At 36.4% G+C, this 26,378-nt stretch overlaps 1 protein-coding gene across 2 annotated transcripts in view; it reads right to left on the bottom strand.

Moving 5' to 3' along the window:
- pth2ra (parathyroid hormone 2 receptor a) overlaps positions 1–26,378 on the bottom strand; it is an 87,022-nt gene that overhangs the window by 31,093 nt on the left and 29,551 nt on the right. For both annotated transcript variants that reach the window (XM_036209633.1, XM_024287309.2), the window contains 3 exons: positions 24,172–24,266; positions 11,669–11,852; positions 5,156–5,309 (listed from right to left, as the gene is read on the bottom strand). In XM_036209633.1, the coding sequence (XP_036065526.1) occupies positions 5,156–5,309; positions 11,669–11,852; positions 24,172–24,266 (433 nt within the window). The remainder of the gene's footprint in view (positions 1–5,155; positions 5,310–11,668; positions 11,853–24,171; positions 24,267–26,378) is intronic.

Below are 26,378 nucleotides of genomic sequence, written 5' to 3'. Positions count from 1 at the left end.
TTTCTCCCTGAATAGATTAGACTTGAAGGTACTACAAGGTCGTAGAAGTCTCAGGAGCAACAGAAGATGATTGGTGTTGTAAGATTTGCCGACTTTTTCTTCTATGGACTCAGCTTTCAAATGCTGTATTCTTACAAATGTTGCACCATTCAAAAGGAAAACGGGCTTTTCACCAGTACATAATGTATTAAAAAGAAACCTCTACAACAAAAACATCCAAACCCCTTTTTGTGCTACGTTAGAACCATGAGAAAAGATCATTAAAGCAGTGAAGACTGATGCAAAGAAAAAGAGGCCAGTTATTAAAATTAAATTAGCAGATTAATTTTATTCCTTAAATTGACTATGACCATGATGTTCATGGTGAGAGAGGAACCGCTTCTGGTTAGTCAGGGACTCCAGGGTTATCACATTTAGCAAATTTATCAGGGGAAATTTTCATGAACTGATAGGAGCTGGTCCATGTTTGAGTAGAAAAAATATCTTTTGTTAAGTAGAAGAATTTAAGTCAATATTGTGTCTAATCTGCTTCACAAAAGAACACCATGAAAAGGAGGTTGGAGGCTTTTAAAGCCATGATCTCATTGATGAGAAAATAATAAATTGTAGTCTTTCATCTATACAACAAGAAGGTGTTTTTGTTTCCTTTTTTTAATCCACAATCTTCAAATAAATCAATAAAAATGTATATTGGAATAACGCACCGTTCTCACGTGTGGTTTCTGCTATTAAATGAGTTTTTATTTGATATTTTTCTCCTCGTCTCTAATTTGTTTCATGCTGTCAAGTCGGCAAGTATTCAATTCTAATGCTAAAAGAATGGATTCTGGAAAGATTAAAAGGTTTGTTTGAAAGATTACAAACAAACAAAAAACAACAAATAAATATCTTCAAGCTCTGTTAATAAATATTGAAGAAATGATTCATTCTTTGAGAGGAGTGTACATCAGTGGTCTTATATCCGTCTGGACACCCCTTACATAGAAAGTCATTAATTGAAGAACATTTCTTTTTTTTTCCTTTGATAAACTGTGTGGTATTGACATAAATATGTACAAGGTGTTGCCACAGTTCCACAAACAACCAACAAATGATTAAGGATGCTCCTATTTTTACATTATTTCTCTTTCTTTTCAAAAGAAAATCCTTAAATCAAATGAATGAATGCAAAATTTAACAAATGCCACTGTTTGAATATAAGCGTTCTCTTTGGGGCCTGAGTTAACTCATCCACTTGCGGTCTTTGTCCTAAAGCCGCACAGTGTGAGTGCTGACGCGATCACAAAGCTCTTCATCTCGCGGTTGGCAGCGACAGACAGGAAACCGTCACAGATTCTGGTGTTTGACGTGTGGCAGACAACAGCCTGGATGGTATACAGGACAAGCTTGTTGGTCTTTCATTCTAAAAACAAGCTCAAACCTGGAGTGGCTCAACAACAGAACACACTTCCATTGCCATGCTTTTTGTCTGAGATGAAACTACTTGAAGTTTGGCTGTCTTGATCAAATGGAGTTGGATGTAAAACATCTGAATCCACGTCTGTAGTTAAATACTACAGAAATGTAACATGTTTTCTTTTTTGTAAGTCTTTTTGTGTGTGTATGTGTTTACTCTTCTGCAATAAGGTTTTGTCAAACCTCCAAAACCTTAAATAATATAAAATAAAAATATGGTCCAGGAATCGATTTTTTTAACTGATTAATCCCAAACCTGTAAAAAAAAAATTATTATTATTATAAAATTATTTTTTTCTTTATTACAGTATTTGCTGACCACTTATCTGCAAATAATCACATTATGAAATCTCACACAAAACTGTACATTTTGAAATTATTTTAAATTGGTGGTGTCAATCGATTAAAAAAATACATCAAATTAATCACACTTTTGTGTTTTAAATAATTAAAATAATTTAATAGGTAAATTGTAAACGACAATATGCGACTTTGGAACAAAAACAGGCTGGAGAGAAAAGTATTCCTTCATTTTTACTGAATGAATTTAACACTAAAATCCAATTAAATATTTATTTATTTTATAAATGACCGTAATATAAGTAGGATAGTACCAGACCGAGTGTTTTAACACCTGAAGTCTGAACCATCCGAGTCAAAGTGAAGAACTCTTTCTTCAAGAGATTTAATTAATTTGCACCAATCAATATTAACACGTTATTTCTTTTTGATTAATCACGTACATTAATGCGTTAACGTTCACAGCCCTAAATAAATATAAATATACTTGATACAATATTTTAGTTGTGCTTCTTAGAATTGCAGCCCTTCAGTTTGGTTGGTTCTTGTCAGGTTGTTTTCTTCTCCCTGTCACAGTCTCAGCTGGTTTCATTTGCTAATTACCCACAGCTGTCTTAATTAAAGTAATTATCCTCCGTGTGTTTAAGAGTCTGGTTTACAATTTATCCTTGTCATGTCATGTCTTATGTCACACGCTTGAGTTCTTCCTTGTATCGCAGTTTCTTCATGTTTCTGTTTATTTATAAAATACTTGTGTGTCTGGTGTCCTGCCTTTTGGACCCTACAACACAGGTTTCTGACACTTTTTATATGTGATAATCATAGTAGTCAGTATTCTTCTTCATTTTGTTTTTCCTACTTGATCAGACAATACTGCCCCCAAGTGAGCAACACTTGCAACTACATGATGTCCAATTTGGTCTGCTATGGTTCTACTGACCGCTACGGTACGGTCCAGTCCAGTATATTGTGGACTCATTAAACCAGACCGAGCTATCCAACTTTGAGTGTGAACGCCAATCGGAATTGCCTGGTCCATTCTAAACTGGACCAGACCAGACCGTACCGTTCAATGGAAACAAGGCTTAAGCTTCTCTAGATAGGGTGCATTCTAGTCAATGATTAGTCAAGTGAGCTTCTCTGAGTGCTTGTTGAAACCATTGACTGTACATTGAAACTGGACTGGGTGACCCCTCCCCCATGGCGATCCAAACAGGAAGTACTTGCTGGCTCCAAGAAATCAAAATCTCATAGACTTCTATTGAGAAAATAAACAATCAGTCATTCTATTGGTCAGAAGACGTGCTCTTGATCTTAAACACATTCTTGATAATCCTATTTTTTTCCATATTTTTTTCTTTAGTTGAAGTTATTCACGGTATAAAATGACCAATGAGATGTTTCAATGAAAGTAGAACGTTTCATGTTAAACATTCTAAGCACTTAATTGACATATTCTACCAAACCCATTTTCAAATGTTTGGGGTGTGGCCTTCCAGCAATCTCACTCCAAATTGGCCAGAGTGGTTGCCATAGAAATATTGACTCTGACCAATCACTAAAGATTTCTGGATCCAACATGGCGACATCCGTATATAAAATGACAACTGAATTGGCTTTTTTTGTTGGAACTGAAAGAAAGTCATTTTCTATGGGTGACATCACACTCACTTGCTCCGGTTCTCTTATACAGTCAACTTATACTCCCTTCTTTCTATACTAAAAGGAAGTGTTTGTTTGATTTTCAAAATAAAACACCACTTGTATTATGTAATTTTTTGCTTCTCTAAGCCTTCATGTATTTGCATAATTTCTTATTATTACGATTGTGTAATTTAATGTTTTTAAATCAACCTTTTTTCAGTGTAGTATCTACTGTACAATTAACTGTAGCAGACTTTTGGACAGAAGTCAGACCCAAACTACATCACACTCCATTGCATTTTGGAATGGAGGATGAAGAGAATTGCCTCCTTTTGAGATACATGAAATATTACCAAAAATAAACTTATTTTTAAGCAACTTGTCTCCATCCGTCCACTTTCTGTGATTTTTAGATTACAAAGGGACTTGCCAAGTCCCTAAAGCAAGCAGTGGAGACCAGGTGAAATACAATCCTCCAGTCTGTGAGATGACCTGCAATCTGGGAAACTTCACACCAGTGAAATGAGCTCCATTATGTCAGCAATATTGATCCAGACCTCCTTTATGAAACCATCAACCTCCAACCTTTTGATGAGACTACCAGACTCCTGATCAGACCCCCACTTTCCAATGTGTTTCTACCAATGAAGAGAAAAGCTCATGAGGAATTTGACAATTCAAGATGGAGTTATTTTAAGATATATTACTTAAATATTGGTTTATAGGGTTTAGTTGATGAATCTTTTTTTTCTGCTTTCTAACTGGGAGGAAAGCAAACAGACTATGAAGTTGAACTTCAAAACCCACCTTCACCTGTAAGGATGAGTACAGTTTGGATTTTATCTGGTGCACAACCGGTACTTTTGGAAGGGTTCTGATGCCTAAACAGTGCTCAAACCCGTGTTTCAAAAATAAGAAAAATGGCAAAATGTTTGTCCAAGATCATTTAGGTGTGACAAAACAGTGTGAAGGAGAGTGTTTGAATGTGTCTAAGATGCATAAAAAAGTTTTTCACCGCAAATCTCAGCATTTTGACTAAAGCTCCGCCCACCCCAACGGCCTCATTCGGCCATAATGGAAAGGGTTAGGATTGGCTAAAACTGTACAGCAAAACTGAATAGAATACAAGCAATTGACATGTCTGAAACAAAGCAGCAAAATCTGTGTTTTTAAGGGCCTATACCAGGGGTATTCAAATCCAGGCCTCGAGGGCCAGCTTCCTGTGGAGCTTCAATGGAAGGTTGGTTGGAAAACATGTAGGACACCGGCCCTCGAGGCCTGGATTTGAATACCCCTGGCCTATACCGTGCTTTTCTAAGCCTTTTAGAGTAGGCTACTGTATATACATATATGATAGTATATTACCTTTGGCACACTGGCTCAAACAAGTTGATTTTACATGATATAGGCCCTTTAAAAGATGGCGTCGTATCGTGGTTACTGGTACCAACCGTTTCCTTTAGCCACAGCTTTTTCACAGCCTCCTAAATAAAAATCCTCTGGAAGAATAATCCTCCTTTCTAGGATTAGGACAAGAGGATTTGTTTCTTAATGGGAGCAATTTTAGAAAAATGAACATGCATGTCATCCTCTACTAAACACCCTTTTGTTATTGGTGGAACTTGGACACATTAAGCTTCAAAACACTGAGTGTGACTCAGTTTAACTTCCTTAAGACCTTTTGTTACGATGAGTCACTTGAAAGCATGCAATTATGTGTTTTCTATTCTTCTGACAAAGGTTTCATTAAACTTACCCCATCCAATAAATATGAAGCCCCAGAGGTATTTGGAGTCTGACCGAAAGGCCATGAAGATCAGGCTGTGCAGGTAGAGACCTTCCACCAGGATCCAGTAGTAGTTGGTGGCAAGAAAGTAGATGAAGAGCACCACCGTCATCTTACAGCCGATCTGTTGACAGAAAAGTTACAGCATCACCTTCTGCCGCATGTGGTTTTCAGAGGCTCATCTCAACATCGGATTAATTAGCATCTTAAATGTGTATTGAAACGCATTAGCTTCACATTAAAAGCTGGAGAAACTGCGATGACATTTCCTTAAGTGGTTCCCTCTTGAGTCTTGTTTACAGCTCCGTATGCATCCAGGCTTGCGTCAAAACTTCAGATGTGAATGTGAAACTGACCTCTGTCACTGAATTGTCTTAAAAAGCGTTTGTGTGCTTTAGTGTTTGTCTCTGAGATGGATTGGTGAACCATCCAAAGTAACTTGCATCCACGCTCTCCTCCTCATGGCGTCTCAAAAACATGAATTACCTCACTGGGAACTTTTTTCTTTTTTTTTCTTTTTTTTTTTTTTACATAAAAGCTCTCACCACTTAATTTCTTCCCAGTTTCTTTTCTAACAGTCAAATATAAGTGTTTTGTTATTTACGTCAGTGGGAATGGTAAAGGTTTGTATGATTATCATCTAGAATGTTCTTATTTGAGGTCATTTTGTTTTTTTATAGAACGAGTTTGTCTTTGTTTCCACGTTGTCAGGTTTGGATGCCTCCTGGACGCCTCCCTGGGGGGGTGACCGGGCATGTCACACTGAGCGGCGACCTCAAGGAAGACCCAGGACACGCTAGAGAGACTACGCCTGTCAGCTGGCCCGGGAACACCTCAGGTTTCTCCCAGAGGAGGTGGAGAGAAGGAAGTCTTTGCTTGGACCTCTCCCTCTAAAACCCGGTACCGGATGAGTGAAAGAAAATGGAAGGACAAAGTCGTTCTGAACATTAACCTTTGTAAATTTAAAAAAATGACAAGTGTGTCCATAAATACTGTGGAAAAGATCACAGCTGAAGAATCATCACTATTCATTGGCTTTTACAAATTCATCCATTTTCTGATCCTCCTGATTCTTGTTTGGGTTCACAGGTTTCTGGAACCGACCCAGCATCTGGATATGTTGCCACTCCATCAAAAAACAACCAGAAATTAATCACCAATTATCTAAGACGCAATCCTTTTGGACTGTGCGAGGAAAAGCCACACCTGCTCGGGACAAACATGCAAACGCAGAAACGACCCAGCTGGGATTTGAACCTTCTTGCAGTGAGGTGAGAGTATTTAGCTGTAATCCCTGACATTCCATCTGAATCTTTTACTCTTTTACTTTTACATCTACCGTATTTTTCGGACTATAAGTCGCACCGGAGTATAAGTCGCAGGGGACAAAAAATGCATAACGAAGAAGAAAAAACCATACATAAGTCGCACTGGAGTATAAGTCGCATTTTTTTCAAGTAATTTATTTTACAAACTGGTTGACAAAAACAATATTACATCATCCTGGAAGGTAAGTTATAACATTCATAAGTAAATAGAAAACAGGTTGAATATGTGTCAACACATATTCACATATTAGCATCATGAAAAAAACCAAAAGGTGTAGCATTTATATAACATAACAGTTTTATTTAACAATAGCCTCAAGAACTCATCAACTTTGTATCTTTACTGTAATTAATTGCACGCAATCTCACTCCATATCACTAAATCCGTTAAATTCTTCGTCCTCTGTGTCACGTCTGAATAACTAAAGTAAATAAAGTAATTGCATAGATCACCATAAGAGGGCACTCTAGACTTACAGTCCATATCTCATCTCATTAAAAATTCGTATATAAGTCGCACTGGAGTATAAGTCGCAGGGACATTCAATCTATGAAAAAAAACGCGACTTATAGTCCGGAAAATACGGTATTTACAGAGTTCCCTCGTTTATCGTTGGAGTTGCGTTTTAAAGATAACCCCTGACGGTACAGGTTGAAAAACTCCTTACTGCAGACTTTATACACTTTTCTCAGACAGACATGAACATTTTATTTATTATTATTTTTTTTTTTTTATCTAACTCTCAAAGTTCAAACCATTGGCGTAAAATAAGTCCAGTACTATAGAGTGAAAACAAAGATCTGCTCGAGATCAAAAATGCAAACGGAATGCATTCTGTACGGGAGACACAAAGTAGATTACACTCGAAAAAAAAGAGAGAAACGGTAAGACCACAAGACGGGGAACACTGCATTTTTACTTTGTCTATCATCTCTGTGAAATTATACTTATCTTGTGCAACACTTGGTGTTTTTAGAATGCACATAATAAGAAAAATAGAAAAATAAGGGGCCAAAATATTCCTTTTTTGTACAAAAGGGGATTTATTTTGGCAGGTGTGCTTTTATTAAGTTAAAAAAAACTTGGTAAATGGCCCTTTTTTATCTCCTTAAGGTTCTGCAGACGCCACAGATTCACTCAATGTTCTCAAATTTTGTAAAATCATGTATTAAATCCAGTTTTTTGATCCACAAACACACATGTAGCTTCATGCATGGATGCATGTCATTTAAGCAACATCAGAGAATCACAGTGGATTCCTGACACTTTTCAACTGTCATAAACTCGTTTAAATCCCAGCAGCCTTTGCAAAACAATCTCTGGAAAAACAGTAGTATTTAAACCCAAAGGAAGAGATTTGAGTTGGGATGGAACACTCAAAAGTACTATTGTGAATAAAGGTTAAGGGAAACCATAATTTTTACCTATTTTGCTACTTTCATTACTTCATTTTCTATGTAAACATCACATTTCTGCAGTTTTAAAAAATTACAGCAATCAAAGCTGTTCTTGCAGGACATTTGAGGTTGTAACATTTCCATTTGATTGCGTTTGAATTGCAGACTGTCAACGATGATAAAATTATTGTAATTCACTAACAGTTTACAGTAATCAAATTACAGTTTTAAAAACCCAACAAGCCAAATGAGAAAATCTAAATTTAATCAGATTTCATCAGAACATGTAAAGGTTTATGTCCCATTTGTTCCAGTGTTGATGAAAAATGTGACATTTTGAAAAAGTTCCACCAAAACAAGAACTTTAGTCCAACAATCAGCAGATGCAGAAGTTCCCACAACAGATGCTGAGAGACAAAAAGCTACAGGCATTCATGAAGAGGAGAGCATTCGTCTTTGCTGTCATCTGGAGCAGCGGCATTAGACCCAGTAAATCAAAGGAACAGAATAAAATAATAAGCACAGCGGTCTCTGCGCGGCTCTTCAACCCTGAGAGCTGATTACACAAAAACATTGTAGTCCGGAACATTCTCCACAAAACCACAATCCAACTCATTCATTTCAACAGTAATAAAGCAGCAAAAGAAGTCCGATACACAAAGAAATATGTTCAAAGCATGTTTTTCTCTAGGAAAGGGAAGTTTTATAGAAGTCTCCACTTCTTCATAGCTTTCATGGTTGCTGGTTCAGTCTGTGTTCTGATGGTATAAAGCAAAATAATAAACTTCTTTCATGTGAGGAGTCAAAACATTTTAAAATCTGATAGGCCTGAACAGTCTCTGCAGACCAAAGATCCATTTAGTTTAAAATATCAAGATGATCAACATCAAGACAAAGGTTTTTTTCATAAAAAAGTAAAATAAAATATTATGTTTACTCTTTTTACATGTAAAATGGCTGATATGAACCACATCCACTATTCAAAAGTTTCATCTCAGAGTATGGATGAAAATCCAGGATGCAGTCTCTCTGACTTATTTTATGTCTCGCCAAGGTTCCAATCCCTTTTGGTTTGTATTTGTTGTTTGACTCATTATGTCATTTTGTTCTTTCTTTGCAGGACACAGGTTTTCATTTAATGAATAAACTGTGTTCCTTTTACCCTTGGTGTCTTTTTACCCATGACTCATGGCTGGTTTGTCCATCGGGGATGTAACAGAGCTTCTGAAAAGCTTTTTCTTAACTGTTCCCAAAAGTGTTGATTCACAGGTCAGTTCTGCTGCATTAAAACATACATTTAAGTTTACTTAAGGGACAAATCGTCTCTTTTATTTCAGTCATCCTAAAAGAAGATGATGTTGGAATGACAGGTGAAGTCTTATCAGTAAATAAGATTGTGAAAACCTTAAATTTAGCAGAATATACTGTAATTCTGAGTTGACCTTTAGAATCTATAATCATTGACAGCAGCACACATTTGCCAATAATACTCACTAATACAGCATTTAAACTAAAATTCTTAGTTTTTCTAATATTTATGATATATTTATGATTAGTGATCAGTAGTCCCTCTATGTATTCACCTTTCGTAATCTCGTCACACCCCTCAGTGCCATGTCTCCTGAATCCACTCCGTTCACCAGGGTTACATGAATTTTTGACTCTGATCTGATCTTTGTTTTGGATTCTACAGTACTGGACTTATGTTTTTATGCAGGTTTGAACTTTGAGACTTTCGATAAGAGAGAAAATATTCTGCACGTAAGTCTCTTTACAGGAGACACGGCATGGCAGAGGTTGATTGACAAGATCAACAGTCAATGAGGACACAGAACACATTGCACTATTAAAAAAAAAAAAAAAAGTATACAATGTTAAGCTGACAAAAAAAAAAAAAAAAAATCAGTGATAGACCAAGATCGGGACATCCCTTAAGGGGTCACCACAGCGAATCAGCTTATTTACAGAGGTGGTTTGACAGACTTTTATTTCAAAAATGTCAACTTTATTTATATAGCCCAATATCACAAAACATTTTTTTTTTACACTGGATGTCCTTCCTGACACAACCCTGGATTTTATCTGAGCTGGGGACCGGCAGAGTGGTACCCAGATTTGGGCTCCCTTGTGGCTCATAGGGAGTAGCGTGAAAGGTCTAGCAAAATTGCGAAAGATGAACAGCAGTTTATAGAGGACACATTAAGCAAACATCAATGAAGAAACACCATTTAATTGGCTCATACTAAGCCTGAAATAATGTAATAAAACAATAAATGATAAATCCCTCTTAAATTTAGCCCAACGATTGACACTTTCAACAAAACATGTTGGTACGCAGCAGTGATGCAACAATTAACATTTCCCACAAATTAGTTTAATGGTGGGACATACGATTCGATTTTAAACCAAGAATTGCAGCATCCTATGATAAATACCTTCCATCCATCTATCCATCTTCTTCTGGTCATCCGAGAGACATAGTCTCTCCAGTGTGTTCTGGATCTTCCCCGTGGGACATGCTAACCTAGTGGGACATGCCCGGAACACCTCTCCAGGGAGGTGTCCAGGAGCCATCTGGACCAGATACCTGGGCCACCTCAACTGGCGGCAAGCGGCTCTACTCTGAGCTCTCTCCGGGTGACTCTAAGGGAACGTCCAGCCACACTCCAGAGGAAACTCATTTCAGCTGCTTGTAGTCAGGACCTCGTTCTTTTGGTCCTGACCGTATAGGTGAGTACTGGAACGAAGATCAATCAGTAAATGGAGAGCTCTGCTTTCTAGTTTAGCTCTTTTCAGAACAATGGGCAGCATAACGACATATACCGCACCAATCCACCTGTCAATCTTGATAAATGGTGACTTAATTATGTGAGAATATGGGTGCGGCTGTTTGACGGACTGGCTTCCTGTGCTGGGTGTACCCAACTGTACTCAATAATTACTGGGATAGGCTCAAGCAACCCTGTGGCCCTGAAAGAGATTCAGCAGGAATAGAAAACAGATGCATGTTGTTGTCTATTATTGATCCTTATTTAGTGATAACGCCTCTTTATGAGGGCTGCACGGTGGCGCAGTGGTTAGCGCTTTTGCCTCACAGCGAGAAGGCCCCGGCTCGAATCCCTGCTGGGGGATTTGGGACCTTTCTGTGTGGAGTTTGCATGTTCTCCCCGTGCATGTGTGGGTTTTCACTGGGGACTCCGGCTTCCTCCCACAGTCCAAAAACATGCTTCATAGGTTAATTGGTGACTCTAAATTGCCTAGTGTGCCTTGCTTAGTGTGACTGTGGGAGTGTATGTGTGTGTGATTGAGGCCCTGCGACAGACTGGCGACTTGTCCAGGGTGAACCCCGCCTTCGCCCATCAGTAGCCGGGTTAGGCTCCGGCACCCCCGCGAACCCGAATGGGACAAAGCGGTCAGGAAAATGGATGGATGGACCTCTTTATGAAATCATTTTATTTGCTGCAGCTCGCAACAATTTTATTCTTTGGATTTCTGCTGCATCAATTCTTGAACTCTTCAACCTCACAGAGGGATCCTCCTTAAAAAATGAAACCTCTGGCTGTATCCACACAGCGGAGTCAGGCACAGAGGGATTTCAAAAGAAGAAGTCCAGCAGCAAATTCAAATAAAACAATGTAAATTTGACTAAAGCAGTCTTCACTGGGAAACATTTTAAAGTATTCTCAAATTTAAAGTAAAGGCTAGTACTTTCCCGAGGATTCACTCCAGATATAAGCAGAAAGGAGGCGGTACTTACGTAGTGAGACTTGTCAAGTGAAGCTATGCTGACTGTTTTTAGGTTATCCAGCAGCGCCGAGTCAAAGTCCTGCAGTCCAGCGCTGGAATAGACGACTTTGTCCTTCACGAAGATGCTGACCGCCCGAAGCATGAAGGACACAAACAGGTGCATGTGGATGTAGTTCCTCGTGCAGTGAAGGCGCCTGCAGAGGAAAGTTTCAGCTCAGTTAAACATTTGTGTTAAAAAAAAAATAATCATCTTAAGCTTTAGATTTTTCCCAGATTTAATAACAAAAATGCAACTTAACACAATGAATGCATGAAATAATATTATTTTCAAAGTTTTCCAAGTGGTCTTTTAATTATGAATATCCAATTTTTAGCTAAAATCAAAAATGTGTTGTTTTCTAGGAGATAATTCCTCAAGAGCGGCAGTAAGTTTTGCATTTGTAAACTTTTATTCCAGAATAAATCAACTTAAACCGTAAATAACTTTTAATATCTTACTCTCCATAAAAATATATTTCGTCAAAACGATACAAGTTAGAAATAAGTGCAAGATAACATCGGGTAATCAATAACAATAAAATAAAATGATCTGGAGGGCCGGATAGAGTTATCCGGAGGGCCGGATCTGGCCCCCGGGCCTTGACTTTGACACGTTTGATGACACAAACATCACACGAAGCAGAAACTTATGAACGAAAAGAGAAGGTGAAAGCTAGATTAGAACAATGCATCTAAGAACATTTGTGCTGCAAACATAAAATTTTTTTTTAACGTAAAAAAAATAAAGTTTGCAAATGCAAAAATATTTTTAAAAAAAAATAGTTTTTTAAGGCAGATATGAAATATTTTCATTTGCAAGTTATGAAGTTTTATTCTTAACACTTTCATTTTTTTTTTTTGCAGTTTATAAGATTTCGATCTCAAAGCTGTGACTTGTGCTTGCAATATGGTGGCACATTAATCACTCCATAGCTCCACCGTAAAATAAGAACAAAAAAACACATAAAAAAAATTTTTCAGAGTGGGTTTCTATAAATGTTAACTTTTGATTTTGGAGGGGATGTTTTCTCCAAAACTCTGCTGTAATGTACTATAAGTGCATGTCTACAGACAGCAGAGCTGATGCTCAGCAGGTGAATGGAAATCAGAGATGATGCCTTTGTGGTCAGCTGAGAGAAAAGGTTGATGCAGCAGAAGCTGCAGCAGAAAAGCTCGGGCTTAATGAGCAGCATCACAGCGAGAGGTGTCCCCGCAGAGTTTACAGCACCCAGTAAACAAATGGGTAAAAGGCTGTCAAGAGACTGTAAGCCACACTTTTATGAGCAGTGTACAAGACGCTGACACACTCTCTCCCCTCGCAGAACCCTATAATGGAAGCCGGCATCTGTACATACTGTACAACTCACACTTTGTGAGAGCTAAGAAGTGCTGGAGCTCCCGCTGACGTTCTGTACTAAATCCCAGCTCTTCACTTGAAGCACAGCAAAAAGCTGCTTTTCCGTTCTCTGCTGCAGTTCGGAAATAATATATATATGTGTATATTAAAAAATGATCTTATTGAGACAGAAGGCTTTACTCAATAGATACAATTTTCAGATAAAAAAAATTATCCTCCAGATTATTTTGTTTTTATATCGTTTCCCTTCGGTTCTTTTCAATTATCTCCCAAATAAACCCTGTTGGATTTCACGTTTTAGGCCTTTTTTTCCTTCCGAACAGTGGCGGACATAGAAGTTCGGGGGCCTTGGGCGAACAACAACATGGGGCCCTCTCCATTTTAATCTTTCTTTTTTTTAAATCTCGGGTAACTTGTTCACTGGTCCATTTTTATGGCGTCCATGTGAAGAATCAATATGTTTTGACAAGCTTCTAAGATTTAAATCCCATTTAAATTTTAAAGGAATGTATTTTATGGTCATTTTTATTAAAAAAAATATATATATATATATTAATTGAATGTGCTAATTTGTTACCCCAGTCCCATTAGTTGTCACACACTTAGGTGTGTGAAATTTGTTCTCCACATTTGACCCATCCCATGGAGGAGTGGTGAGCTGCAGACACAACCGCCCTCAGGAACCATTTGGTGGTTTAACCCCCCCACTTAAACCCCTTAACGCTGAGTACCAATCAGGAAGGCACTAGGGACCATTTATAGAGTCTTTGGTCTGACTCGGCCTGGATTTGAACTCCTGACCTTGAGCTGGTAGAAACAGCGGGTTTTACTAAAGAGAATATAATAAAATGCTTGAATGGAAGAACCATTGACTGTATAATGCCTCGTTCCCACTGAGCGGTCCAGATCGGACTGGACCGGAATGGTATTTTGAGCGTTTCCATTATAAAATGGACCCATTAGGCCACACCGATTTGTACCATTTTTGGTTGTAGGTCCATAGAAAAAAAATAGAACAGACCAGTGAGGGCGGAGCTTCTGCTGTCACATGATGAAATCCTTTGACTGGGGGAAAAGTATTACAACAACAGCAAGTCAATGGATGCAACCCTATTTATGGTTTTAGCATTTATAGCTTTTATCTTTTGCCTTTTATTTTGTGTGTGTGATCAGCACACCCAATAATTTCCTTCGGGATGATTGAAGGATTTCTATCTATGTATGAAGTAGTAAAAACTAAAAAAAAGAAATCCTGCCCCTCCCCCTTTAACTTTCCTCTCCTTGACATTTTTTTGTCCCTTTTCATGGGGTTGCTCTGTGCCAACAGCCCCACCTAAAACTCAGGGGTACATTTCTAATGAACTACTGCCGCTCTGCCAAAACTATGTCCTAGTTTTTGGCTAAAAACGACAATCATTAAGGCAGCACGGGGAACGCTTTGACAATAAGTCAAAACGAGGATTGGAGTGGGACATTAAATTCTCTGCAGAGTAAGTTTGGCAGCAACGTTGCTATCAAGCCATTACTGGTTTTAGAGAAAATAGAACAAAGCTTCCTGAAATCACAAGTGATGATTTTCCTCCCTCTGCTGAGTGCAGACAGAGGAAGATTCTCACTTTGAGATGCTTAGATTTGAAGGCTGCCATTTGTAGGAACTTTCATTGTTTAGTTTTTCTTTCTTAGTTTCTCAATTTCTAGCGGAAATGTTTCCATCACTCCATCAGAAGCGCTGCATTTGACATCTTGAAGGCTAAAATCTCAGGGTCAGATCTCGTGATGGTTTATTTTCAATGTCATTGAGGGGAGAGCCTGTACATGAATTATACAAGAGCAGATGAAATCTAAAAGTGTCATAGTTATGATCAAACATCCGCGTGTCAGAACTAGCTGTGGATAAAGGGACCCTCATTCAGCCATGCAGCATCAAACAGCTTAGATGGTGGCCTATTAGAGACTGGTGAAACATTAAAGTGAATTTATTTATTTTTTTATTTTATAGTTAAAAATGTTTCTCCAGTTTTGCGAACATTTTAGATTACAGAACAATTTTAAAACACTTATTCCATTTTTGTATTTCTTAATTTAATTGCTTCTATTTTAGAGGATCTCCCTCTAATTCAGTTTATCATCTGTTTTTAAAAAAGTTTTTGTTTCCTTTTTTTTTTTTTTGCTTTTGTTACGAGTCACCATAGCAACACACTTCCTGTGTACACAGAGGAGCAGCAGCTCATAGCTGATTTAAAAGTCCAATTACCTGTGAAATAGACCAGAAAATGATGTGGACAAAAGGAGGAAGTGAAGGAGAAGAGAAGATTTAGGCTCTTTTTCTTTCCTCTGAGATCACATGGAGCTGCCAGATCTCTATAAAATAACTGGCAGAGCTTTTGGAGCACCTACAAATGCAACATTGCACATCAATTGTTGTTTATTTTAATAAAAATCCACAACAAGAACCTCTACTTTACTCTTGTGTCTCCATACCGTTTCACCCTGATTACTCTGTCATTATCTGTAAATCTCTAAAGACTGAATGTAGAAGTGGATCGATTTGGTCACATCGTCTGTAAAAATGACTTTTCCAGAGTGTAAAAACCACAAAAGATAATGTGCATTACTTTGTAATTTGGGGGGGGGGGGGAATGAAAGAACTGAAGATATATTTTATTTATTTGGGGGGGGAAAAAATGAAAGAACTGAAGATATATTTTATTTAAAAAACTGAAAAATTGAAAGAACACTGAGTACTAATGTTTGCAGATCCTATAATCAAAATTAATATTTTAGGAAATATGCAAAAAATATTTAAGGATTACCTAAAAAAAAAAATCTCTTAAATATATATAAATATTTTTTTGTGAACACAAATCCACCTTTAAAAGATCAAATACATTAAAGGGGCCGCACCATGAAAATTCTACTTTTAGAGGTTTTAAATGCAACTTAACGAAGTTTGGATTACTTTCGTGGGAGAAATACAGACCTACTGCCACAGACTCTAGGATGACGTCATGGAGCGGACTGCAGCCGCACTCAGCAGTAGGCGGAGCTTCAGGAATCGAGTCGCTTTACTTCCGGGTAGGGAAAAACTCACAAAATATAACTAATATTATAACTAATATTTCATCAATAATTCATTTTTTTGGTGGTCCACATGTAATATATGATGATATATAGATATAGTTCACTCTGATGGGCTTAAGAAAATCCTGGTAGGGCCCCTTTAAAGCCTGTAGTTATTGTGTGTGCAAGAATGATAGATTTTTTGTGTTGCGTCTTTAAAAGTAGTTTGCCCTGAAGAGTGCTTTAAAAAAAAAAAGATGAACAGTATAACTTGGGTTATTTTTTGTTTGATTCATGCATGCAGAGAAGGAACTAATGTAAAACGGAGATATGTCTTTCTTTGGAACAAAACTTTGGAATTGTTTGAAAAAAGATCTTAAACTAGTTATTATAAAAAAGTATGATAACTGTAAATCATCAAATAATTGGTCAATAAAAGTGAAATGTATATATGTATCAGTAAACATGTATGTATCTGTGTACGTGCATACGTCACTTTATTAGGAATACCTGTTTAACTGCTCGTTAACACAATCGACCAATCACATGGCAGCAACTCAATTCATTTAGGCATGTAGACAAGATGATCTGCTGCAGTTCAAACCGAATGGGGAAGAAAAAGTGATTTTGTACTATTGGTTGATAGTACCAGACAGGCTGGTCTGAGTATTTTGGTTTATTTAGGTCTGAAAGACAGAAAATATCCAGTGAGCGTCTGTTCTGTGGGTGGAAATGTCTTGTTGATGCCAGAGGTCAGAGGAGAATGACCAGACTGGCTCCAGCTGACAGAGAGGCAATAGTAAGTCAAATAACCACTGGTTACAACCGAGCTCTGCAGGAAGTATCTCAGAACTCAAAGCATGTCTAACCTTGAGGTAGATGGACTACAGCAGCAGAAGAAAACACCAGTTACCACTCCTGTCAGCTAAGAACAGGAAACTGAGGTTAAATTCACACAGACTCACCAAAACTGGACAATACAAGATGGAAAAACGTTTTTTTTTTTTTTTTTTTTTTTTTTTTTTGAAATTGTTCAACTGCAATGCATTGTGGTCTATATTTGCTAATCTAGTGAGCATTGATGCACGCTAGTTTTTCACAAAGACTTCTGGGAATTTTCGACCGCACTCGATTTTTGAATTAGTAGATTCGGACAGCACTAGAAAATGGCAATCCTTTTTGGTTAATGATTGTGTTTAAAAGTAGTCAAAATTATTCTAACCAGGAGATTTTTGTTAGCAATTACAGTTTAATTGAGGAATGCTACAGTAAAGAAAAATATGGAGGATCTTTCTGAGATTATTTCGTTTTTATTCTTATCTCATTATTTGCATTTTGTCTTAATGTTTCTATGAATGAGCCTGCATGGAATGTTCAACTGTAAGAGTTTATCAAATGAGAAGCAACATTATTATTCCTGAAAATGAACATTTATAGAAATATTGCTGGAAATGTGCACAAAATGTTCTCAGTTATCAAATAAATACAGCAGTACCTGGCATTATTCATAGCTCTGGGGGATGAACCTGTTTAAGGAGGACCGCCTGCATGTTTGGTCACATTGGCAGCTTTCAATTAAAAAAACAATTGACTTTATTATACTAACTTTAACATTCATATCTGAATGATGAATGAGCAACACAAAGGAGGTTGTAAGACGGTTAGATTTCTCTGAGGGGGGCCAGCTCCCTGTTGTGGGGAAACCTGGAGTCCAAGCATAATGTGCAGTTTCTAAAATACTGACTCTCTGCAGTTGCAATTCGGAGTGTTTTTCTGTCTTTTTTTTGATTTAATAGGGCTGCCAAGAACTGCTATTTCAATAGTCAACTAATAACTGATTTTTTTTATTTTTTTTATTAGTTGACTTATCGGATCATGAATAATACAGATGTTAAACACACTCAGAAAGATCATGATCTGTGTGATTTTTGACCTGGATATTTTCAGCAGCCAACAACCTGTCAGTTCTTCTAAAATAAGAGAGAAAATAGTTAATGTAACCCATAGATGTGTGCAACCTTATATTGATTATTATAGAGGTCATGGGGTCATTAAAAGAAGTGTTCTTTCAAATAATCCCTCAAAATAAAGGGCTTTTTCTTTTAAATTTGCACATTTTTTCAAATTTTCTAATTTGACTTACGAGTTTTCTGCACAGATTTACGCATTGACAGTTCAGGACAAAGACTGCAGGAAGTCAAAAAGCGACCTTTACAGCTCAAACCACATTCTGTAAGACTGACTTCAGTGGTAGACGAATAGTTTGATTTCTTTTTTAGTTGATAAAAAGAGAAATATATTCATAGTTAAGTGGAACGTGTAATTCCAGGGAGCGCAGTAGGCAATTTAAAAAAAAAAAAAAATTTTAAGTTTGATGTCTTTGAAAAAATAGAGATATTTTATTCTTAAACTTTTTTGGATACAGAATACTAAAAGTTCTTAAAACTCCACTCAGTCTGAGTAGCATTGCTTTAAAGTCCCACTCCGATCATCTTTTGATCATTTTTTCAAAGTGTTCCCAGTGGTCTTTTCATTATGAATATGCAGTTTTTAGCCAAAATTTTGAATAACCTGTGTCATTTTCTTGGACAATTTCTGCAAAGTGAAAGCAGTTATTTAAAAATTCACCTCCGAGTTGTGGAGCAGAGTAAGCCTACCTTTGTCATTTCCCATCATCCCTCGTTTACACTCTCTCCTGCTAGCTTACTGCCCCTCACAACCCCAACCAAACTTCATTGGAGTGACAAAAATGGAAAGCAATATCAGAGCCATCCAGCTGTACAGTTCAAGATCCAGATTTCAGCTCAGACGAGGAAAACAAAGACATTAGTGGATCTAGTTTCGCAATGAGTATTCCTTATATTTGTTTAAATATTCTTTTCTTAACTAAAATGTACTTGTTTTGTGTGGGTCATACCATTTTTTTTTATCCTAAAAAGGTATCTCCTTTTTTCCCCAATAGTGTTATTTTTTAGATTGAATATTTATGTTTTCTGCCATTATTAGAACTTTATTGAAATTTTTAGACAAATCCTGTTACTTGTGAACTATTAACATATCTGTTGCCACTTTTTTCTTTAAAAATCTTTTGGAGTATACATGTATATATGCATATACCGCATTTTTCAGAGCATAAGTTGTTGTTTTTTTCATAGTTTAGCCAGGGATGGGACTTATACTCAGGAGGGAGTTATTTGTGATTTTATTTTATTTTATTTTTTTAAACACTGTAAATAGGCTCATATATTCATTACTTTTCCAATAGCAACCGCTACTAACCACTAGAGGGCGCTGTATTTTCTTCTGACAGTGCCAGAAGAAGAAGTGTCCAACACAAACACAGAGAACAATCTAATAGTTTTCCTCTTAAAATTTGATATCTTCCATTTTTTTCTAATTTTTCACATTTCTCATTTATTTTTCTTGTTTTTATTTTTTGCCAGGACAAATTTATAAGTGCGACTTATACTCCAGAGCAACTTTTATATGGTTTTCTTTTTGATTAGACGGTTTTTTGCTCCTGCCATTTATACTCTGATGCGATTTATAATCCAGAAATTACGTTCTATTTTGAATGTTTGATTATTTTGGGCGTAGACCTTGAATAAGCCATTTGGGTTTCCTTTCACTGCACTTGACTTACTTTTATGAATCCTTGCTGTGTATTTTATTTGTGCTAAACAATAAAATAAACTAAACAACATCAGAATGGAGATGAGAGTGGAGCTGGTGGCCTGCCGATTGTTTCTTCTACGTAAAACCCACAGGCTTTTCAATCAGCGTCATTTCATCTGGTCATGATTCAAAACTATTTCAATCAAGAAATACTCAGAAATTCAAGTTTAAGCTCAATTTCTTTTTCTATTTTTTTCTCCATCGTTAGAAAAAATGCCACAAAAACATGTTAAAAACATTTTTTTTTTTTTTTATTGGAGGTTCTTTTAAGAAATTACACAACACTACACAGTCGAGTAAGAGGGCAGGAAGGCTTCTCCTGGACTCCATTGATGGTCATGACCTCCACCTTCTATGAAAACCCCGAAAGATGAACGAAGAAGAAAAGCGTGTACTTTATATGAGGCAAAACACAAAAGAGCTGCCTCGGAAATCATCATTACAAATTTAAGGATCGTAAACATCCTTCAGTTGTAAAGAAAACGTGAAATACTCGCCTCAGTGAACCTGGATGACCCCAAAGAGGCGAGAGGAAGGAGGACCTAAATGTCCGGGAAGATTCTAAATAAAGCTTTCAATCAGACGAAAGGTGAAAGCTTCAAGGAGGCATGAAGAACTCGTGGCTGCTTTTGATTGAGCTTGTTTGATCACCATGACCTGGATGACAGAATCCAAACCGGCGCCGAGCAAAAGAAGTTCTCCTTCAGTGAGTCACAGTTTTTAAAGTGTTATTTCTTCCATTTGGCCTTGAAAATATTTTTTAAAAATCCACTTCAGTTTAGAGATTCACCAAAAACTAGATTTCCAGGAAGAAAAATAGGATTTGTAATTATCCATTTGTGGATTTTTGATATTTAGTTCAGATTTCTATATTGACGATTTTGTTTTTTGGGCAGAATTTTGAAACATAATTTCTGGAGATGCTTTAAATCCATGCTAACATGCTAAACATGTACCAGTACTCTGAGCTCCACTGGTTTCATGAGGAATCCAGTTTTTTGCCATCTTCACCACCCAGATAGACTTGGTAAGACTATAAGAAAAAGACTATAAGACTACCTACTACCTCCTTTTTAATTCAGAGATTGTTTTTCTGCAGTCCTACCCTCCTGGCTGTTCAATTTGAGAGACTATTGGCAGAGATCTGCTGCTGATAATCAGTAGTATTGATCACCACCAGCCGAGGAGACGTCTAAGTTCTATCAGTTTTGTGTTCAAAACAATTTAAGTAAAATCCAGCGAAGACGGAGAAAAATAAATAAAGAGAGGAGCTGCCGAACATCCATTAGAGCGGTTTTATTTTGAAGTTTTGGAATGGGAGTTGAGGCTCAAGTAAAGTTGGGTTCACACCGAACGTGATTTATTAGTCAGGGGTGTCCAGTTTGAGCGTCAGGTCAACGTGTAGACGCGATCATGTATGTTATGGTCTGACAACAGCCCTTGTGATGCTCTGCAAGGAAAGTTTCGTCCACAAGTTCAAACTTCTGAAATTTGGCAAAGAATTTGTGTCGTTTCAACCAATCAGGGACTCAGTTTTGACTCGTGATGTGATCAGAAAACCAGGATGGAGAAGAATCTAATCGTTTTCGTCCTGAACTTTGATATTTTCTCATTGGTGAGGAGACAATATGTAGAATATTTATTCTTATTTTTAATGTTTCCCTTCTGGAACTCAGATAGAGATGGAAGTACCGCTGAAAGTGTCCATCCTTCAGATGCAGCTCCTGCAGTAGATGGTGAACCTCACCGTACTGAGAATCTCTGAATGATCTCATGAACCCAAACATGAAGATGGGATTTCATAATTGATGCCATTCAATTATGAAATGTAGCTTTTAAATATTTACAATTGAAATTATGTCATCTATTTCTCTTTTTAACTTAATTCATTTTGACAGTTCCTTTCAAAATAAAATACACTCAGCTAAATAAAATCCTCCTGCTGCAGCAGATTAACTTGAATTAAAAATGCAAGGAAGTTAAACATGACATTTTCAGTCAGCCTGATTTTAGTGCAACTTTATCCTTTTTCTCCTTAAACCATCAAATATAAACACAACATTGATGTAGAATTATTTTTCTTTAAAATAAATAATATACATTGTGCTTCTCAACAACAACTAGTCACTGATGTGCAGCAGAAGATAAAAAATCTGGGCTTAAAGTTTAGTCTAATAATCTTTTACCAACATTCTGATATTTGACACATTAAAAATCTAAACATAACTGATAAAACTTTAACTACAAAAGCATTATTTATTCAAATTGCTAACTTTTGTGGAGGGATAAAGGAGCTGAATGTTACTCTGACCCGAAAAAAAAAAAAAAAAAAAGAAGTGTCAAACAAATAATTCTTACTAATAAAGGTTATGTTTACCTAATAAGGCTTTAGGCAATTACCAGTCTCAGGGTGTTTGAGCACTTAAGCACCCACAGAAGTAAAAGATGAGAATGTTTGTGTTATAGCAGTCTCTTTTTGTGGGTGGTAGGCAATTATGTAGAATTGGTCCAATGTTGTACGTCAATTAATTTTTAGATTTGCTTAAAGATCTACTGCAAAGAAAATTGAGTTTGTTTTTTTTTTTTTTTTTACATGTTTTTGTTGCATTTTTCTAATGGTGGAGGACATGTATAAAACAAGGTTGAGCTCAAAATTGAATTTGAGTATTTCTTTATTAAAACTGTTCTCAATCAGAATACGAGGAAAAATTATTGTTTTAAAAAAGGAGACCATTTGTGACGTAGAAAATACGCTGGGCGGGCCACAAACTCCCTGTGTTTTGACTTATTTACAGCTTAAATGACAATATTTATGATTTGGTTGGATGATTTAATCGTACAATGAAATGTGAGGTTAAAAATGTTAAGAACAACCTTATTGTGAAAAATCGCAAGTGTTTTTATTTTGAAGGTAACTTTTAGGAAATGTACTGAGTGCCTTTTTTTAATTAGATGAATGTAGCAACAAGTTTATGTCCTGTTTTCTGTTCAATAAATGCTGAGCAGGATCATTGAACAAACTCAGAAGACCCTCCGTCATTCATGCAGAAACTTTCACTAAGTAACACCCATCTCTATACTCCAAGCGTTTTAGAGAAGATGAATCAATCAAACAAAAAGTTCAACATTTTATTCATGAAAAAAAACTATAATACAGATACAAATAATAACATAATACAGTATAACGTCTGGCTGGATGGGGCAGAGACATTTTTTTTTTCTCCTGCAGGTGTTTTATCTGAAACTTGTGAATGAAACATCAAAGATAGGGAGAAAGTGAGATGAGACACAACACATCTGAAAACATTTGTGCTGTAAACAGAAACATATTTCTTGAAAGCAAATGCTTAATATTGTTATATGAAAATTTTTAAGTTTTATTCTTAAAACTTTATATTTTGTTTCCAATTTAGGAAAAAAATTCATCTCAAAACTGTGACTTTTGCAAAACACAAAAATCACTTCATAGGAGGTGGCGGCGGCGGCGGCGGCAGGGGTGAAGGGTGCCAACTACTCATAAGTGAATTTTGAAAGAACTCCTGCTGCTCTGCAGAAACTATTTCCTAAAAAACATGTTTTATTTTGACTAACAGCAAAATTATAATTAAAAAAAAAAGACCACTGGAAATGCTTTTAGAATAGACAAAAAGATGATCAGAGTGAGACTTCAAGATAGATTGGCTTCATTTAAGATAATTAGCTCAGTATTATATCTTAGGAAAAAAGGAATTTAACTAAATTGATTAAATAAATGGATTAATCTCAAATAAAATAAGCCATTTTATTGAAGTTTATAAAACTAGAGTATAATAGTTTTCTATTTAGTTGTGATGAAAAATAAGATGGTGTTCTTGTAACACTTTTAATAAAGGATGATCAAAAACAGTTTTTGATTTATTCACTATTGCTGAAGAAATTCAGATGGTTTTAGAGTTTGTTTTGGAACCCCAAAATAAATAGGCTTAATCTCAGACTTCCAGGTTTGTTCGTTGTTTTTCCTAAACATGCACATTTATTTTATTTTCAAGTATAATCTTCTGGTAGCCTTGAGTTTCCCACATACAAGTTTTTATTAGAGACTTGCAAAGAAACCGATGACTCACCTTTAAACTCAGCAGCTGCTCCCAAATCTAAAAGTATCCGCTGTTTTAAAAAGCAAAGTAATCTCATATCCCAGAGTGGAGTCTGAGAATGTGGGCAAGCAGCATAAAGTCACTCAGAGGAACAACAGCAGACGCCACAGAGGAGTCATTTTGAGTTTAGCTCGTTTACAGCAGCAGCCTCTGCAGATATTCTGCTGGAGAGAGCTCCTGTCCTGCTTTGTTCTGCTGATTTCCAGGATGTTCTCCTGGTGTTGTGACTCAGAGAAAAACAAGTCTTACCTGAAGTATCCAATGATCATGATGGCCACTAGCAGGGAGCTGAAGGACACAGCATAGCCGGTGGTGTACATGACATACAGCCTCTCAAAGAAGTCCTGCCGTGAACACACACACATATATAGATCGGCTTTAGAGTTTTCTCTGACTGAGACAGAATGCACACACGCATCACTCAGAAGGGCCTGTCTGCACTGGATGCTGCAGAGGACACGATGTTTCTGTCATATTTCTGAACTCAAAATAAAAATGACTAAAGAAATGACAGTTATTTCAGGAGTTTTGGTCATAGAATGAGAAAGCATGTTTGCTTCAACATTCCCTCTAATGGATCAAACTGGGTCCTATAGGTGCTATAATTCTGATAAACATAATGAAGAGGAAAATTCCAATTTGGGTTGATTTCTTTGTGATGTTTTATTACACTCAAAAACTATGATTATCAGCACTTTTAGTGCAACATAAAAGCCATGAGTCCAATTTGGCTTCAGTTCATTTTAATAACTAAAATTACTGACAGATAATGGGGGTGGGTGATGCAGCTGTGTACAACTGCATTCTATAGAAGCAGTTTTTATAAGAGTGTCTACCTCCTTGCAGACATGATTCCATGAACTCTGAGCCTGCAGTCTAGATAAAAAAAGAGTATTTGTGAAATGTAGACTGGAGGTCATATCAGCCAAAAAGGAGTTAAAAATCACTGTCATATGACAAATAAACATACAAAATTTAAGCGATAATGCCTGACGAGGTGTCCATTATCAGAAATTAATGGACAGCTCGGAAGCCTGAACCTTCTGACGTCAAACTGTTAATTTCTGATAATGTGAAACCTAGTTAGGCATTATCCCCCTTATACAATAGATATATATACATGTATATATATATGTTTCGTTTTAAATAGCTTTTTCACAAAAAGCAGACTATGAAACGTGATGTGGCACGTTGTCATGGTAACCGCTGAGCTTTTGTCCAGGTGAAGCTAAAGTTTGTTTAAAGAAACCAACGCTGTGAACATTTAAGCTATTTGACTAGAACTTTTTTTTTTTTGAGTGTACATTATAATTGTTAATCCATACTCTGCAGCCAATCAGAATCGAGTATGCTCCCGGACCATAGCATAACATCAAGTATTTTTGTCAAATTATTAATGACTTTTCAGTATGAAGTAATGGTTTTGTTTTAAACCAAAATAGGAGTCTCTGCTCTCATCTGTGCATTTATAAACAGGTTGTTTACAATGATGTAGGCGTAACCCTTCATTGTACTGTACAGTACTTACATATCTACAAGATTTTTCCATTGTACCTACAAAGTACCTACGTGGTATTTCAGTATAGGTATTCACATGACACATAAACTTACCACATGAATTTAAGTTGTCAAAAAGTACTTTGTGTACCGACTCCTTCTTAAACCTTTCAAATATTATAAAAACACGAAATAAGGAACCACAAAAGTAGCACATAAATATCAACAACCAAGAGAGACATATTAACTTATCATGTAAATACTTAAAACCCAGTAACCATACAAGTAGCAAGCAGGAACATCCTAAGTTTCTAAGCAAGTACCATGTAAATATACAGTAGACACCTCGTATGTATCATGAAGGTACCATATAAATACGCAGTAAGTACTGTACTGTAAAAAGGAAGTGTTAGAGACGTAGGAAGGATGTTACCTCGCAATTCATTCATTCATTTATTCTTTTATTACCTATAACATTTTAGGTTTAATACTAAGATGACAAGAGCTGTGATGCATAATTGTTATATAATATATATACATCTACAAAAGTCCATGTGTTTAAAAAAAATCATATTGTTTTGACCTCGTCTTTACCTCGTTCTTGGATTTTTACATTTTTCTTTTACCTTTGCACTTTAGATCTTTGCTATAAAACCTTAAGTAAAAGTTTTGTGATTTTTGCAGTAAGAAAACATTTGCTGCTAGGAATTGAGGCTTTTGTACATTTTCAAGTTCATTGTGGAATCATATAACATACTGAAAATGTGTCTGTAAAAAGAAGTTTTACTACATCAAGCTTTACCTCAAAAAATAGTTTTAAAGTTAAGTATTAGTGAAAATTGTAAAGTGAAAAAAAAACCTCAAAAAGGCTCCAAACAACTAAGGGTTGAGACAATAAATATTGAATATCTTGAGTGATTCGATTATAAAACTATCTCTACAGAAACTACTTTTTACTC

The sequence above is a fragment of the Oryzias melastigma genome, linkage group LG21, assembly GCF_002922805.2.
Source record: "Oryzias melastigma strain HK-1 linkage group LG21, ASM292280v2, whole genome shotgun sequence".
In the NCBI taxonomy this organism is placed as follows: domain Eukaryota; kingdom Metazoa; phylum Chordata; class Actinopteri; order Beloniformes; family Adrianichthyidae; genus Oryzias; species Oryzias melastigma.
This window is presented reverse-complemented; position numbering and strand designations above follow the sequence as displayed.